The sequence below is a fragment of the Filicampus tigris genome, chromosome 9 (assembly GCF_054856515.1).
Source record: "Filicampus tigris isolate MCC_2025a chromosome 9, RoL_Ftig_1.0, whole genome shotgun sequence".
Taxonomy (NCBI): Eukaryota; Metazoa; Chordata; class Actinopteri; order Syngnathiformes; family Syngnathidae; genus Filicampus; species Filicampus tigris.
Window position 1 is genome coordinate 14,502,217 of NC_141225.1, and position 14,874 is coordinate 14,517,090.

The window sequence follows — 14,874 nt, forward strand, 5'->3', positions numbered from 1 at the left end:
CATAGACTGTGAATGTATAATTAGTTCACCATAGTATTAACATAAAACATACAGTGAGTGCCCCTTCACTAGATTGTTATTAGATATTATATAACAAGAAATCGACTTTAGAATTAATAGCAGTACACACATATTTTGTGTAGTATATAATGATTGTCCAGTTTATTCTCGCTGTTAAGTAGAGTCTAAGAGGCATGAGTCATGCAATAAAAAAACAAAAAAGGATGAGCTGACAGACACGGACATAATATAACGTAATAGACGGAAATTAATTGGCATGTAAATTTACCTTTGTGACTCATGCGCTTCCTTCTGCAATGACGCATTACAGCAATCTATTTTAACAAAACAAGCCTACTCAAATGGCAAACTCAAATTAAAAAAAAACATCCAGACTTTCAATCTTGAGGCGACATGATACTGCAAGGCTCCCAGATCAAGAATAGGAGAGACAATACGAAACTTCTCAGACGGTTGAAATGTTCCTAAAGATGGATAGCTAGATATTTTCAGCACTTTAGATTGGTTAACAACACTGGTCAACTGCAAATTTTAATCAGAGATGAATATATGTGTCCCGAAACCTATTTCTAAAGCTGAACTTTTGTTTTAGCACATCAAGTTTTTGAGATTTTTTTTTTTTTTAAGTTTGACCTATAAAAGTTATATAAAGGCCTATAAAATACGGACTTTACGATGCGTTGCAATTTATACAGTAGCTATTATATTTTATTTAAAAAATACATGTTGCCAAACCTCACCCTTAGTTAAAAAATATTATTAAATATATTAATATATTACAAATTATTATTATTATCGTTATTATTATTATTATCATTATTATGAAATCTGATGTGCAAGAGAAAAAAAGGCAGATTCCGAATCAGCACAAAAACTTCAAATAGAAAAGTTAATTTGCATCTCTCCTTACAAATTTAGAAAAAAAATGTTGACCAGTGTAATAGCAAAACAACTGAACGCGTGGGGAAAGACACAAAGTATTGATTCGTGAAAAATATGAAATCGACCATATTTGGACATACGAAGTATCCGCCCAACAGCAACGGTATGGTAAAATATTTGGTGAAAATTGATGCTGGTTAAAACTGGTCAAAGTGAAGAAAAGTTGTATTATGGATTTTCTGTCGGATTGAAAAGAACACAGTGAGCAAGAAACATGACGCACTATTTGATTTAGGGGGCTATATAAAATTCTGTGATGGACCAGATCAGGCCACCCTTCCTTGAGTTTGACGCTCATGGATGATTCTCAATAAAATGATGACAAATATTCTGTGCGTAAAAAAACCTCCAGTGATAGCATACCTCTCTTAGATGTATGTTTTCCTTCTCCTTCTGGTCTAGAATGACCTCCAAGTGTCCCAGCTGGGCCTCCGCCTCAGCAATGCGCCTGTTCCTCTCCTGCTCCTCTTCCTCGGACACCCTGCCGGGCCCTGAAGGCAGCCCTTTACTTTGCAGCATCTCCAGCAGCTTCTTAATGGACTCGTCGCGGGCTCCCAGCGTCTGCTTCTGCGTCTCGATCCTCAGCTCCATCTCCTCCAGGGTTTTCCTCAGCAGGAAGAGCTCCTTGGCCTGCCGGTCGTGCTCGGCCTGCAGCCGGCGGAAGTTCTCCTCGGTCAGCTCGATGGTGGTGAAGTGCTCGGCGCCGGAGCGGTTGCCGCTCTCCTGTTGCAGCAAGTGGTTGAGGTCGCGTTGCGTGCGCAGCTCGTCCTGGAGCGCCTGGATGGTCATCTGGAGATGCTGATGAGGTTCAGACACACACAGGCTCATGTGTTGGAAATAGTGTTTGAAGATGGTACAACGGACAGGAGGGTGACGCAGACTTGTGAAAGGTTGGAGAGAATGCTTTCATCGTGGGACAACCGTGGGTGGACAAACATGAGGAGCAGGTCTTACCTTCTTTACAAGCTAATACTTTCATCAATGATGTCAACATAGAAAGATGACGTACTTTGGAAAACGTGTGACATTATAAGGTGACCTGCTGGAGTCCCCCAAAAAATATGCAGGTAAAGGATCCCATCAAACCAGTATTCATGTGATGAGGTTCCTCTATTTTATCAACGTTAATGCATTTAATTCTATTAATCGGTCATTAAAGCAGGCCGCTACATAATGATGCCTGGCAACAGCCCGTTCACTCTGACAGAATACAAAAAATACTGCATCGTGTTTTAGACTCACTTCACTTATAGTTATAAAAAAAGACTGGGAACAGCAGGATTTAAATTCTAGAAAAATACTGTAGTGTATAGGATGTGATTGTGCATATATATAGAAAGAGGTGTCCAGCGAGAGAATATTACTGAGAGACCTTCTTAAATTCTAAAGAGCAGGATCTGTATGTCCAAAAATGTTGACAAAACACATCTGTGCCATCAATTTGAATTACGAAGACTAAAATTTTCCATCATCGAAAAATTCAGTATAGAATATTGAGTGTCAAAAATCAAAAATTCTGTGTCCAATTCATCTTAAAATTGTTTAAAAACTTACACAGTTGGGTAAAAAATAACCCAAATTGAGTCAAAAAGGGACTGACCAACTTTGCGGGTTATTTTTTTTCAACCCTAAAAGTTGGGTCATATAACTCAATAACTAATTTTGGAAAGAATATTGTTCGCAGATCTTTTTTTTTGATGGTTAAAAAAATGTAAAAAAGAAAAAAGTGGTAGTACTAATATTTCAAACTGATGTCACAGATATACCTGCACAGTAATCAGAGGTTGTGAGTTGTGGTGCCACATGGGGAAGACACATTTGGAGTTAAAGAATTAACAATGTGTAATTTACAGCATCTAGAAGAACATATTTTAGGGCAGCATGTGTCAAATGATATCGGTGGCCGTCACGGGAATCTTTTCAATTTCCTCTCGGGGTCACATAAGGAGAAGAGGTGTAAAGGGATTGCCAGGTTTCTGCAAGTACACATCACACTGAAGGTGACTCTATGTTGTGCACGCCACATTTGGTGCAAACATAGGGACAAACCTTGGTTCTCCTGGCATCCAGCAGCTGCACAGCATGGGCAGAATGAACAGAAAAAAAAAAACACAAATGTATGGTAAAACAGTCAGTGTCAGAGCATGACGTAACAGAGACGGATGAGAAACATAAACCTGACCAATTTTGGAAAAAAGAAGCCACTTGACACTCTGTCCAGCTGTTTATGATATCCACATTTTTAATCGCAAGATTCCTTCAGACGAAATAAAAATGTATTGACCTTTCTGGAGAGAGATGAACGGAAAGTTGCAAACAACATTCTCCCAAAGCTCAATCAAAAAATAACTGAAAATGTAACACTTCTAACATGAAAAATTAGTGCGGCCCGTTTAAAAAAAAAAAGTTGTGACAGTATATCTACATTTTTTGGTATTTTATACCAGATTGTCGATGCCGCTGTTTCTCAATGTGGTTGCGGGTGGAGCCTTTCTCATCTGATCTGGATTGATTGCTACATACAGACATACCAAACCGTTCATTCATAGTTGGAAAAAATTCAAAGTAGGAAATCAACCAGAGGGCCGTCATACACCGAACACGACAATTTTAGGACTACAAAGTACACAATTTACATTGTCACAGTATTCAGAAGCTGTTTGGAAACAGTGTGACTTGTTATGAACTGAGGGGAACTAATGTTCTCAAAAACACAAGACAAGGACTAACATAAAGCAAAGGTGTGTCCTGTTAGAGTTGTAAATTTGTGGAATCATTAGAAAATTATCTGGAAATGTGGTTCAATTACATCTTTTAAAAAACTACTGTACTGAATTCATTTATGAACCAACAATAAAAGAAAGTGTACCAATATTATACATTTTTATTGGCTTGGTCTACATTTTTTGTGCAGTTTCTTATTTATTTATTTTTACACACACTTTTGCACACTCTTAGTACATATTAAATTATAAAAACAGTTAAGTACTTGTGTAAAACACACAATATAAAATACTGACTTGACAACGGTCTGATTTCACTTCATACCATATTTTTTACTGCGAAAGCTCATGATTCGACACAACATTTTTAATTACCGTACATCTGTGATGTGATGACATTCACCCGCCATTCAAAATTCCAAATCGCAGCAAAACTAGTGACTGAAGTAATCATATGGGAGTAAGTAAAAGTGCTCTTAAATCATGAACTGAGGCGTCACTGACACGACTTTGGACTTCCGCTTTCGACTGAAATGTATTTCATCCTGTGTACCTGTCATCTTAGTGTCATCTCTGCCCTTGCCAGTTAAGTCCAGGTTAGCGCAGCGGTAAAGTCAAGTGATGGCCTGGACTCTTTAAGATTTGCCCTCATCAGCTCTTCTATTTAGATATGCAAGCCTTATCATGTCAGAGGGGTTTGTCAAGTCTATTTAGCGACCTCATCAAGTTTCCAACCGCCTGGATGACACATCAGTGCAGTTTCTGTTATGTACTTGTGGCTTTCATTTTCAACATTTTACATAATAAACTCAATAATGATTACGCTGAACATAAATGTCTACCGTTGATAAAAAACAATGCTGGATAAAACACTGCATTCCGGATTCTACTCACCAGTCGGCAAGAGCTGATATTACATTCTGACGGTATGATAAACGTAAGTAAATATATCACAGTATCAAAGTACTAAAATTACAATTATTTCCTTTTAAAAAATATTTGGGTAAATAAAAACAGCATTTTTTCCCCATTGAACACAATCTATTTATACAGTATCTTAAAACAAAACAGAATATTTGGTACATTAAGAAAGGGGTACAACATTAACTTTAAATAAATGTTAACATTCTTCCGTTTTAATTCTTCTCAGTAAGTCACAGTGTCCCATCACTGGTGAGCTATTTTTAGAACAGACCCGTGGGCGACTCTTGTTGTCCTTGTGGCTAACTGGTACCAGATGGCACAAATTTCTTTTGTTTAGGACAACGCACATTAATAAACAGAGCAAAAAGGTATCCATGTTTGCACAGTGTCTTTTTCGCCTTGCTCCCTCACTGCTCCGCCCTGCGTAACTGCTCACCCCTCCTCTCTCTGCTCACCGAGAGAAAAAAATGAGATTGATCTCCAATTAACTTAAAGAGGCGGCTCGTTTACTCAACTCTGAAAGCAGCCAGTCATCTAGTGCCCTGCTTAGAAAAAAAGAAAAGAAGAGCTCATTACTGCTGTCAGCATTAGCAGTAATTGAAACACCCTGACTTTTTAAAACCACAGTGAACTATCGGATTGGTAATCGGCCCATGCCTACTCACCAGTCATCTCATTTGTTATGCCTGCACAATCTAATAAGATCCAATATAAGCTCTTTTTTTTTTAAATTCTGCTTTTGAAAAGTTAACGATGTTCACTTTTGCTTGAGGAATCATTGTGATGGTGTATAATTGAACTGTATCATAGTGAGGGTTGTTCCTAATATTTTTGTGAGCTTCTTCAGAATATCTGCAGAATAGTTTTACACTACACAAACTCAAATCACCAATAATAAATGTATTGATTAATTAGTTGCAACTGGGTAGCTAGCTAGTAACCGTTGTGGAGGCAGAATTTTTAATACAGCTCTTGTATTGGATCTCATTAAATGGTCCAATGAATGTAAACTAAGTTTTTCATCCAACACAGGCTTTTTTTTTAAAATTCATATTTGTGTGTACCCTTTCTATATATTCACATCAACACAACACAGGTATAATCAGTAGAATTATCTTTGCATGACACGTCAGTGAGCAGTTTACCTAATGTCCTGGCTGTGTGTATTTACGACCACTAGACGGCAGTGTTTCTTCTGGCATAATCTGTGAAAGTTCCTGCTGAGTTGAGAGGCTGCAGCCATGTACCACAACTGAAGTCACACTCCGAGTGTGAGTCATTACCAGAATCTATCCTCCGCTCAAAGCCTCCATTTTGTGTCATTTTCCATTCAAGTCTTCTGTCTCAGTCATCATGGCGATTTCAGCAAGTAAAATGTAGCAATGGGGAATAGCAACTCACATGCCTACATGTTAACGTACAAACATATATTCCAATGTTGATTCGTCTATCAATAACGTCAAAAGAATGGTACATCTCCCCTCTCAGCATGTCCGTCTAGTATCTCAGCTTCCTCTTCCTCTCATGTTCTGCCCTGATCAATAGCCGTCCATCTTGGAGCTAAAGTGCTTAGTGCAGTCAATGAGTCCATTTGCATAATTGCACGACGGCTGAAAAAGACTGTGACCCACCCATCAATAGCAGGCGCGTACCACTTCCTGTGAGTCAGTCAAGACTCATCTTGAAACTGTCACGGTCACCGTGCCCGTGAGAAAAACACTTCTCCTCCTCTTTGCTTGTGCACTACACCTCAAAAAGGAGATGTTCCCTTTTTTTAATGCCACCTCTGGGAGGAAATCTGCATACCCGAAGAAACACACAAACACGGTGTGAACATGTTAACTCCACACAGGAAAGCTGGACCTGAGATCCAAACCATGAACTTCATCCAACTTCAACTCGACACACTTGCAATAGAACCTCTCAAATAATGCCCATGAAGTCGTACGATTTAAGCAGACCTCATCGGACCACAGTTCAATAAGTATCGAAAGATTGGCACTATGCATGTCTTTTGCTTATAATCTGGTTTATGGTAACATGCATTCCTAAAAAAGGTCATCCTGAACATCGGGAAATGGACAAAATAAACTGTACTTCTCAAACGTTTTTCATTTCAACACTATAAGAAAATGGGAACTGGAAAATTCCGATCACTAACAAGATTATTCGGATTTTGTTTGTCAGAAGGTGTTATTGGTGTACATACCTAAATATGTTTCGTTGTTGGGTCAAAGGTGGACTCGCAATGTTGTCAGGCTGTAAAGTTGTACAGTCATAACTGTGGCTAACAAAGATGGTCACACTAAGTAGGTTACCCAGGTGGCACGAGGAGTGTGTACGTGTTTGTTAGAGTGGGCGAGTGCAGCGCTGCGCTCATGCGGAGCAAAACAGTTGAATCACTGCTCTCTAAATTCCTCATTTCTATGTTGTAAATCACCTAAAAGAAATCCGAGGCACTATCATTTTGAAGTTCAAAAGAGTTTAATTAATCATTTATTTATCTTTAGGCTTTAGGGACATATGCTCTATTGTATTTGGCTTGATAAGCCATAGCTCAAATCTTGAGAAGTGATTAAAACTCACACATACACTAGTTATGCTGATACAAGATTTCAAAATGTATAATGACACATTCAACAATACAATGCATGAAAACAATGCTCCTTATCTCAAGATTTAACAGCTCAAATGGCGATGTTGACGATGAATCTTAATGCACGAGAGAAGTACATCATTAATTAAAACAATTGTTAGTGCACGCCATCAGATATGTCTGCAGATGGAGCATAATACGCCATTGGCAGTCTTGACCCAAGACCTCGGAGGACACTGTGTGACGGTCTCCAAGGTCCTATTCTTGTCTGGAAGTACATGACAGCAAATCACCTTCGACGGATGAGCCTCGTATTCATTTTGCACCCTCACCAACCACAGGGATTGAATTTATTGGTGGTGATCAAATGCAAATCGACTAGGGCTGCACAATTAATCAAATTGACGTTGCATTTAGCAGAATACAATTTTCAACTGCCAAGATTGCAATTTGGGGGAATACAACAGGTTCATTTTGCTCTGTCAGTAGTCTTAGTAGTATAAGCACTGTTAGTAGTATCGTTAACTTTTTTATTCACTTCCTGTGGCAGCTGACCTCTGCTCACTTTGTAGCCAGCCAAACCTATAGGAGAGTCACTGTGGCAAAGACGGACTTTTACATAGTTTTACTTTAAAAAGTTGCTCGATGACTCATTAGAGGATTCTAAAATAATAAAAAAAAGCTATTAGAACAGTCTTTGAATCAAAATATACATACAAAAAATTCCCACATTAATTCCAAGATTTTACTCAAGTAAATATCTGTTCCAAGCTTCGTAACAAAATACGATTAATTGCGATCAATTATGAAAAATTTTGCGATTCATTAATTAAAAAAATTGTAGTCGCTTTACAGCACTAATAGGGCTGTCAAAGTTCTAGCTTTAACTTAGATTTATTTATATATATATTTTTTTAAATAGCTACTTTTTTATGAGGTGCCTAGACACGTTCAGTGCTTATAGTCCACATGTAGAAATATCATTGTTTCATGAAACATGAACATTTGAAATGATAAAGCCACATATTTATTTGCATTATTGTTGTTATATGACTTATGGACAAAGCAAATTCTGCTTAGATAATATGGTTTCTCGTTAGCCCTTGCATTATAGGCAATGTCTTGCTCCTCATATACTGTACATAGAGTCATTTCATTGCTTGGCTAAAAGAGCACATCTGCAGCATAACACACACACACACGAGCATGCTTAATGCTGTGAAGTATGTAGCTCGGCCACCATTTTGGGGCTTGCGCTGATAAGAGCAGGACGTGTGAGCGTCACTGCTGGTCATGACTCAGTCACACGTAACTGGCTCCAGCTCGCATCTTTGCCGCCAGCAGATTCTGTCCAGCTTTAGCAGCTCAGAAAAATGCGCTGAAGTCAAACAGTCGCGTGTTGTTGGAATTGCCGAACGACTCTCACACAATAGTACTGTTTGGACGTGGTAAACACAGGCCCTTATTCCCTCACCTTATTAACCAGATGAATGATGCTCGATATTTGCTCAAACTCACAGACGCCTGAGGCACCTGATCTGAGATATGCTATAATGCATCTCTATAATGCAATATGCTATACTATGAGAGATGTTAAGCCAGCGCTTGCTTTCTTGTCTTAATCACGTTCTTCAAAGGAATCATTTTGACATAGCAAATCAGCAAATTGCAATAGGTTAGATTCATTAATGTTCCATTTTATTTAGTTTGATAGACGCAGCTTTCTTCAACTTGACATAGTTTTCCCCACTGCATTCTATACAAGTATAATTCCACTGTAAATATGTGAAAAATAAAAGCAGGGGAATGTTTATGATTCTGTTATTTTTTTGATAGAAGAGAGGTGAAATATGTATATCTATATTCTATGCCACTTCCTTTAGGTTTGCAGGTGTGTTGGGCCTATCCCAGCTACCACACTCACATTTGCGCCGATAAATACATCATTCTCATTTATTGTATAATTATACAACATATGGGCATTAAGGCATTAAAAAACAATAAGTTCAAGGGTGGCCCAAGACTCTTGCACAACAGTCTCGATTGTTTAACTACACGGTCGTTCTGTAGACAAGGTCTGACCAAGCGTGTTCATTTATGGAGTCCAGAAATCAAGATAGAAAAGAGCAATTATGGCAGCAAGCCACAACTGCCTGTGAACATAATTGAGTGCAGCATTTGCGATAACGCTGAGTGCAAGAAATGGTCTGCAGCCAGCAAGAAACCCAAAATGTGCACCTTTTTATATTTTGCTCTATGTAGTATAAATGCAACTAAGTTATACGTATGGAAAAGGATGTACATTAAGCAATTAGTAGCGCTGAACAATGGTGGACGTACATAGAATGAACGAATCGGAGTCCCCGTGGCTCTCGTCGAGGGATCTGCAGCAGGTGAAACCATCAAAGTGTGAGCGAGAGAGAAAGCTCCACAGTAACACGACGTCTCTTTAAACTCCAGGGAAGCCGCAGAGGCAGAAGCAACAGACGTTTTGGTTTGAAATTCAATGTGAGGTCTTCACAATCGGGCTTTAACACTAAAGGAAAGAGCTGTGTCTGCTGCTTTGGCTGATCGTAAAATCGACAAGAACAATAAAGGTAACATCTTTTACTTGGCTTGAGCATGTAGCTGCATCATGCCACAGTGTGGAAAACACCGTGGTATTCAAACTAGCAAAAATAACCAACTTAAGTGCAGAAGCTACTACACTTCTTCTGGCTACATTTTTATTAGCAATTTGCATAATGAGATGAAGATGACAAGCTACAAAATGAGCATGACTCAAGGCGGACTGGAAATTGGAACCTACATTATGTTCAGTCCGTAATGACTTTACTTATTTTAGAAACAAGTATATGAGGCTATAACCAAATAAAAGACATCTGCGCTTTGGGGGATTTTACGCATTTAGGAAAAGATCAACTTTTAGCAGTGGAGGCGGACAGATGATCAGAGGAATTAAAAGACGGGAAGCTTTTTAGCGTCGTCTGTCTCTGAGCGAGGTGCCCACTCTTGTCACAAGTTGATTTAACTGGGCCACGTCGACACCCCCGCACTCAGGATAGCCAATGAAGGACCCTACATGGACTTACTTTAATACATATTCTGCTTTAACAAGGAGAAAATGGCTAGCGTTGAAATGTACTGATTGCTATAGAGCGAAACTACGGAATATATGGTTCGACATTTGGCCCCCTGCGTTACTGTATCGTGGATTTATAAATGAACCTTTTTCATGGGTTTTTACCTTCTGCAAGCAAGTCCGAATTTAAAGTTGTAGTACCACATTGGGTCTGCTGGAAGAGATGCATTGTGATTAATCGAAAGAAGATGACGCCCACGTTTTGCTGTCGAATATTTGTTGTTCCGACAGAGCAGGGAAAAGATGTTTATGAGTATTGCTATATGCTCTGTTTGTTTATGAAGAAGCAGTTGTTTGAAGGCTTATGTTTACTGCAGCTGACTTTCATTAGATGCAATGATATGGAAGTTATATTGGAAATATGGTTCTCTTTTGTTTTACGAGTCAGTGAACCTCAACTGGGAGTGACGAACTTTCAGTTGGAAGCAAGCACTTTTTGTCTCTTATTTGGAGGGAGTGAGAACAGGCAGTAAGAAATGAGTGACCGGATTTAGACTTTTTTTGGGGGGGGGGATACGGGCCGTCATTTGACATATTTATTTTATTTTTTGCTTTTAATTGCGAGTAAAAAGGGGCTTTATGTTGGCAGTGAACTCAATTAAATTCACTTCTTAGCAGAGAGTAAAAGAAGGCTTCAAAAAAGAGGCGTCAAGCTGTTTAACTAAATTCCTGCCAGGCATTTTAAAGACCCTCTTTTTCCATAACGTTTGAAAAAAATTGGAAAAAAAGTAGAAATAAATTCCTGGGATTGAATGGCTGGACTGTGAAAAGACAAATACATTTGTCAATGGCAGTGAATGTTAATTCCACTCCCAGTTGAAGTTTACTGTCAAACTAAGCATAACACAAAGAGAATTACACATTGTGTGTTCGAAACACATTTTGCCTAAAGGTCTGCTAGTTTAACGCTCACACATAACAGCTAACGTCATACATGTGTTAATGAATAGCATCCATGCGGCTCATTTTTACACCTTAAACTGATATTTGAACACAAATAGTGCAGCAACACAGGTAGACATAAAATATAACAATACTCATAGTTTACAGGCAGATATTCTTTATCTTTGCAAAAAATGCTTAATATTAAAGCAGCTCATTGAGTCAATTAAAGTTTTTGTGAAACTGATTCATTTGCGTCTGCTTGACTGCCGCACAGTGAGCAAGTTGCACACACCGACCCTAGTTTGAATGAGTTTAAATGTGTTGAAAGTGTGTGTGAGCGGTAACAATTAAAAAAACGTAGTATATTGTGTATCTATATGGCAGATATTTACTGTACTACGTAGACATTTCTTATATTAAGGGTAAGTTTAAAAAATATACCGGTAATAATAACAAAAGAAGGGTGGTGCACACTGTGCAGATATGTTCAAATGAAACATGAAACGTTGTGAATATTGACATATAGGAGCACAGTAACTCTTTCCAGAAAGGTCTCAGAAACGTGGCAGTGGTCTACCGCAGAAAAGAAAGTGAGAAAAATAGCAGCCAGCAAAAGTTGAAGGACGAGAGACCGCCACGGATCCCTCCCTTGCAGTAAACGATGAAAGCCGGGCAGATGTGTCTCACCTGGTTCTCCTCATGAGTGACTCTCATCTGCTCCTTCAGGATGGACGTGCGCGCCGCCTCCTCCTTCCTCATGATGCGCTCCTTCTTCAGCTCGGGGCTCCAGAAGCTCTTGATGCTGTTGGTGGACGAGCCCAGCTTACTGTCCTTCAGGTCCAGCTCCCTGCGCAGCATCTCGTTCTCCCTCTGCATATCCCTGAACTGGGCCTGCATCTCCAGCAGTTCCCCCCCACTGCTCCGCACCGCCTGCCTCAGCAGGGCGGAGGGCACCCCCTGATGGTGGTGGTGGTGGTGGGCGTGCAGCATGGAGATGGAGCCCAGGTCACTGTAAGACAGAAGGTCAGCATGGGGCAGTCCCACCGAAGCAATGTTGGGACTACTGCCCATGGCTGTGACGCGGCCCCCGTACATGGCCCGGCTGGTGGCCCGACCCAGAGTGGTGGTGCCTTTGGGGTACGTGGCCGTGGAGCCCACGCCCTCGTGGTCGCTCAGGTACATGGGCCCTGAAGTGGCGTAGGCAGCGTTGAGAGACTGGATGTTCTCCATGGAGAGCGTCTTGCCCCCCGCGCCGCTCCCGCCCCCGCTGTTGGCTCTCCGATGGCCCAGTCTGGGGGACCGAGGCAGGCGCGGGGAGCGTGCGGGGCTGCTCTCTAAGTGACCTACAGCTCTGGCACTGCCGTACATGTCCCGTGAGTCGGCCGCACGGCCACCAGGGGGGTCCTTAACGGGGGCACGCTGCGATGATACTGCACAGGTTCGCTGAACCGCACATGGGTGACTTTATTGACGGCCTCGGGATGTGGAGCGCGTCAAACTCGGAGGGAACAACAGGGGAGGCGCCTGGAAGACGAAAAACAGTTGGGACTCGTCAGGTGAAAGACACAAATTTAAAAAGACAACCGGAAAGAAAAACAAAACGTTCTTTTGGCTGTGTTAAAAGTACATTGGTCTACCCCAGCAAAATCATTTACAATAAATTATGTGTAATATTTTTTAAAAGTGCATGCCTAAATACAGAAGAAGAAAAACATATTTTAACCAATACAAACGATAGGAGATTTTAAAAATATCCAAAATAAAACTAATATAAGTGCAAAAAAATTTAAGTAGAAGAACAGACGCAAAGCTTTGCTGTATAAAATAACCAACTGCATTTATTCACAACTGAATTCTTAACATTTTTTGTGAGGAGGATCCGAATTGTGACAATTAATTTATGTGGATATTTCATTGGTGATTGGGGTAGATATTTTTCCAGTAGGGATTTTTATGTAATTCTGGATTTTAAAAGTGGGTGTGATTTAATATTCTTAAAGCGGAAGCGAAAATTTTCTTCAGAGTAATTTGTTCTGTGCACCTCAACTAGTCTAATCACGGCCTTCTGATGAATATTGCGTTTGTGTTAATGAGTTAAGCAGCAAAATCCACCAGTTTTAATCCATCTCAGGGGGCAGCCATTTTACCACTTTTTATCAACTGAAAATGACATCATAGTTGCTCAGGGGAAATAATGGCTGGATTTGACTGCAGCTCATATTCCACAAATGCAATATTAATCAGAATACTGTGATTAGACTAGTGAAGGTGAACAGAACATATTATTGAAAAGAAAATGTTGGGGTTGGCTTCACCTTTTTACAAGTTCCTTTGTTAATTCACTCCACAATTTAGTGCATTTTATTGAGTTGTATCAAATATTTTGCCTTTGCGAGGATAATCAGATAATCAGTTTGGTCAAAGTAAAGAAGTGCTCTTCATCACACTTAATTGACATTTTCATTACATTTTCAGCTGAATGAGTACATAATGTCGCCATTTCACAAGTAATAGCTATAATCATTTTAAAATATTCGGCTCCTTCCATGTAGAATGAATAATTTTAAAAAAGCCTCTCAGCGTGATGCAGTGCAATTCTACACAAGTGCACACTACAACCACAATAATAATCAACACACGACCTACACAACCTAATTTTATTTGTATTGTCCGAATGTTTATCTCATTAGATTATGCAGGTGTTGGCAATGAAGCGGCCGGTGACCGTTTACAAAGTAGCTCACAGGCATCATGCCGGATTTACCTCTGGCTGACATTTGTCAAAATCCACTTAAAGCTCCTTGATACAGACAGAAGAGCTTTACAAGCGTCAGTACACCAGATAATTAATAGACAAACTGAAGCCCTGGATGCAGTCGTATCTTTTATCACACAACAGTCTGCGGCGCTCATAGCCACTAAGCGATTAATAAATGCATGAGATGTTTGTTTTGCCTTCCTAATAAGTCATCTGCAAAGTGCGCAATTGACCTATTCAGCAGTTTGCAGGTGAGTGCTTGATCAGGGATCACAGATATTGTGCACATCCAAGGTGGAATCAAACCGTATCGATCGCGTGACTGTGATGGTGAACGTCTTGCTGATCAGCTTCTCTACACATGCTGATTTTGACATCCAGGCTTTATTTAAAAAGTGCTTATCAAAGTGAAAGCCTAGCGCAACATTGTGTGCTTTCGTGGTGGAAGGGACACAAGCACACACACACCGGGCTTTTGGTGATACAATATCCAGATAGCGCAATGAAATTCAATATTGAACGACCGCTAACATATCCGAGACTAGCGCTAAGCAATTCTCTCCATGGGCGGTCCATGCACATGACACTTCATTAGGTACACCTCAAGCACAATTTATAGAGCTGCAACTGAGATGCAATGCATAGACAGTAATGCTTTGCTGTGATTGGAATTAATACCATTTTTATTCATGGGTTGTGGTTCTAATTTGCAGTGGTGCAGAACTACACTGCGTCACAGTGGAGATGTCAACTTTCGAAATGTTAGCAAGAGCGCTCACTGAGTGATCGCAAACTACAACCACAATAATAAATGTATTGTTGAGGGAGTTTGCGATTTAAAAAAAACAGCTGTCTCTGGCCCCATCTTGTACCTCTAATTATT

General features: G+C 39.9%; 1 protein-coding gene across 1 annotated transcript in view; it reads right to left on the reverse strand.

Annotated features, from left to right (window-relative positions):
* The window catches only part of erc2 (ELKS/RAB6-interacting/CAST family member 2), a 41,439-nt gene that overhangs the window by 20,546 nt on the left and 6,019 nt on the right, over positions 1-14,874 (reverse strand). The window contains exons 3-5 of the mRNA XM_086039937.1: positions 11,921-12,757; positions 3,013-3,036; positions 1,327-1,761 (exon numbers count right to left, since the gene is read on the reverse strand). Coding sequence (XP_085896063.1) covers positions 1,327-1,761; positions 3,013-3,036; positions 11,921-12,601 — 1,140 coding nt within the window. The 5' untranslated portion in view covers positions 12,602-12,757. The remainder of the gene's footprint in view (positions 1-1,326; positions 1,762-3,012; positions 3,037-11,920; positions 12,758-14,874) is intronic.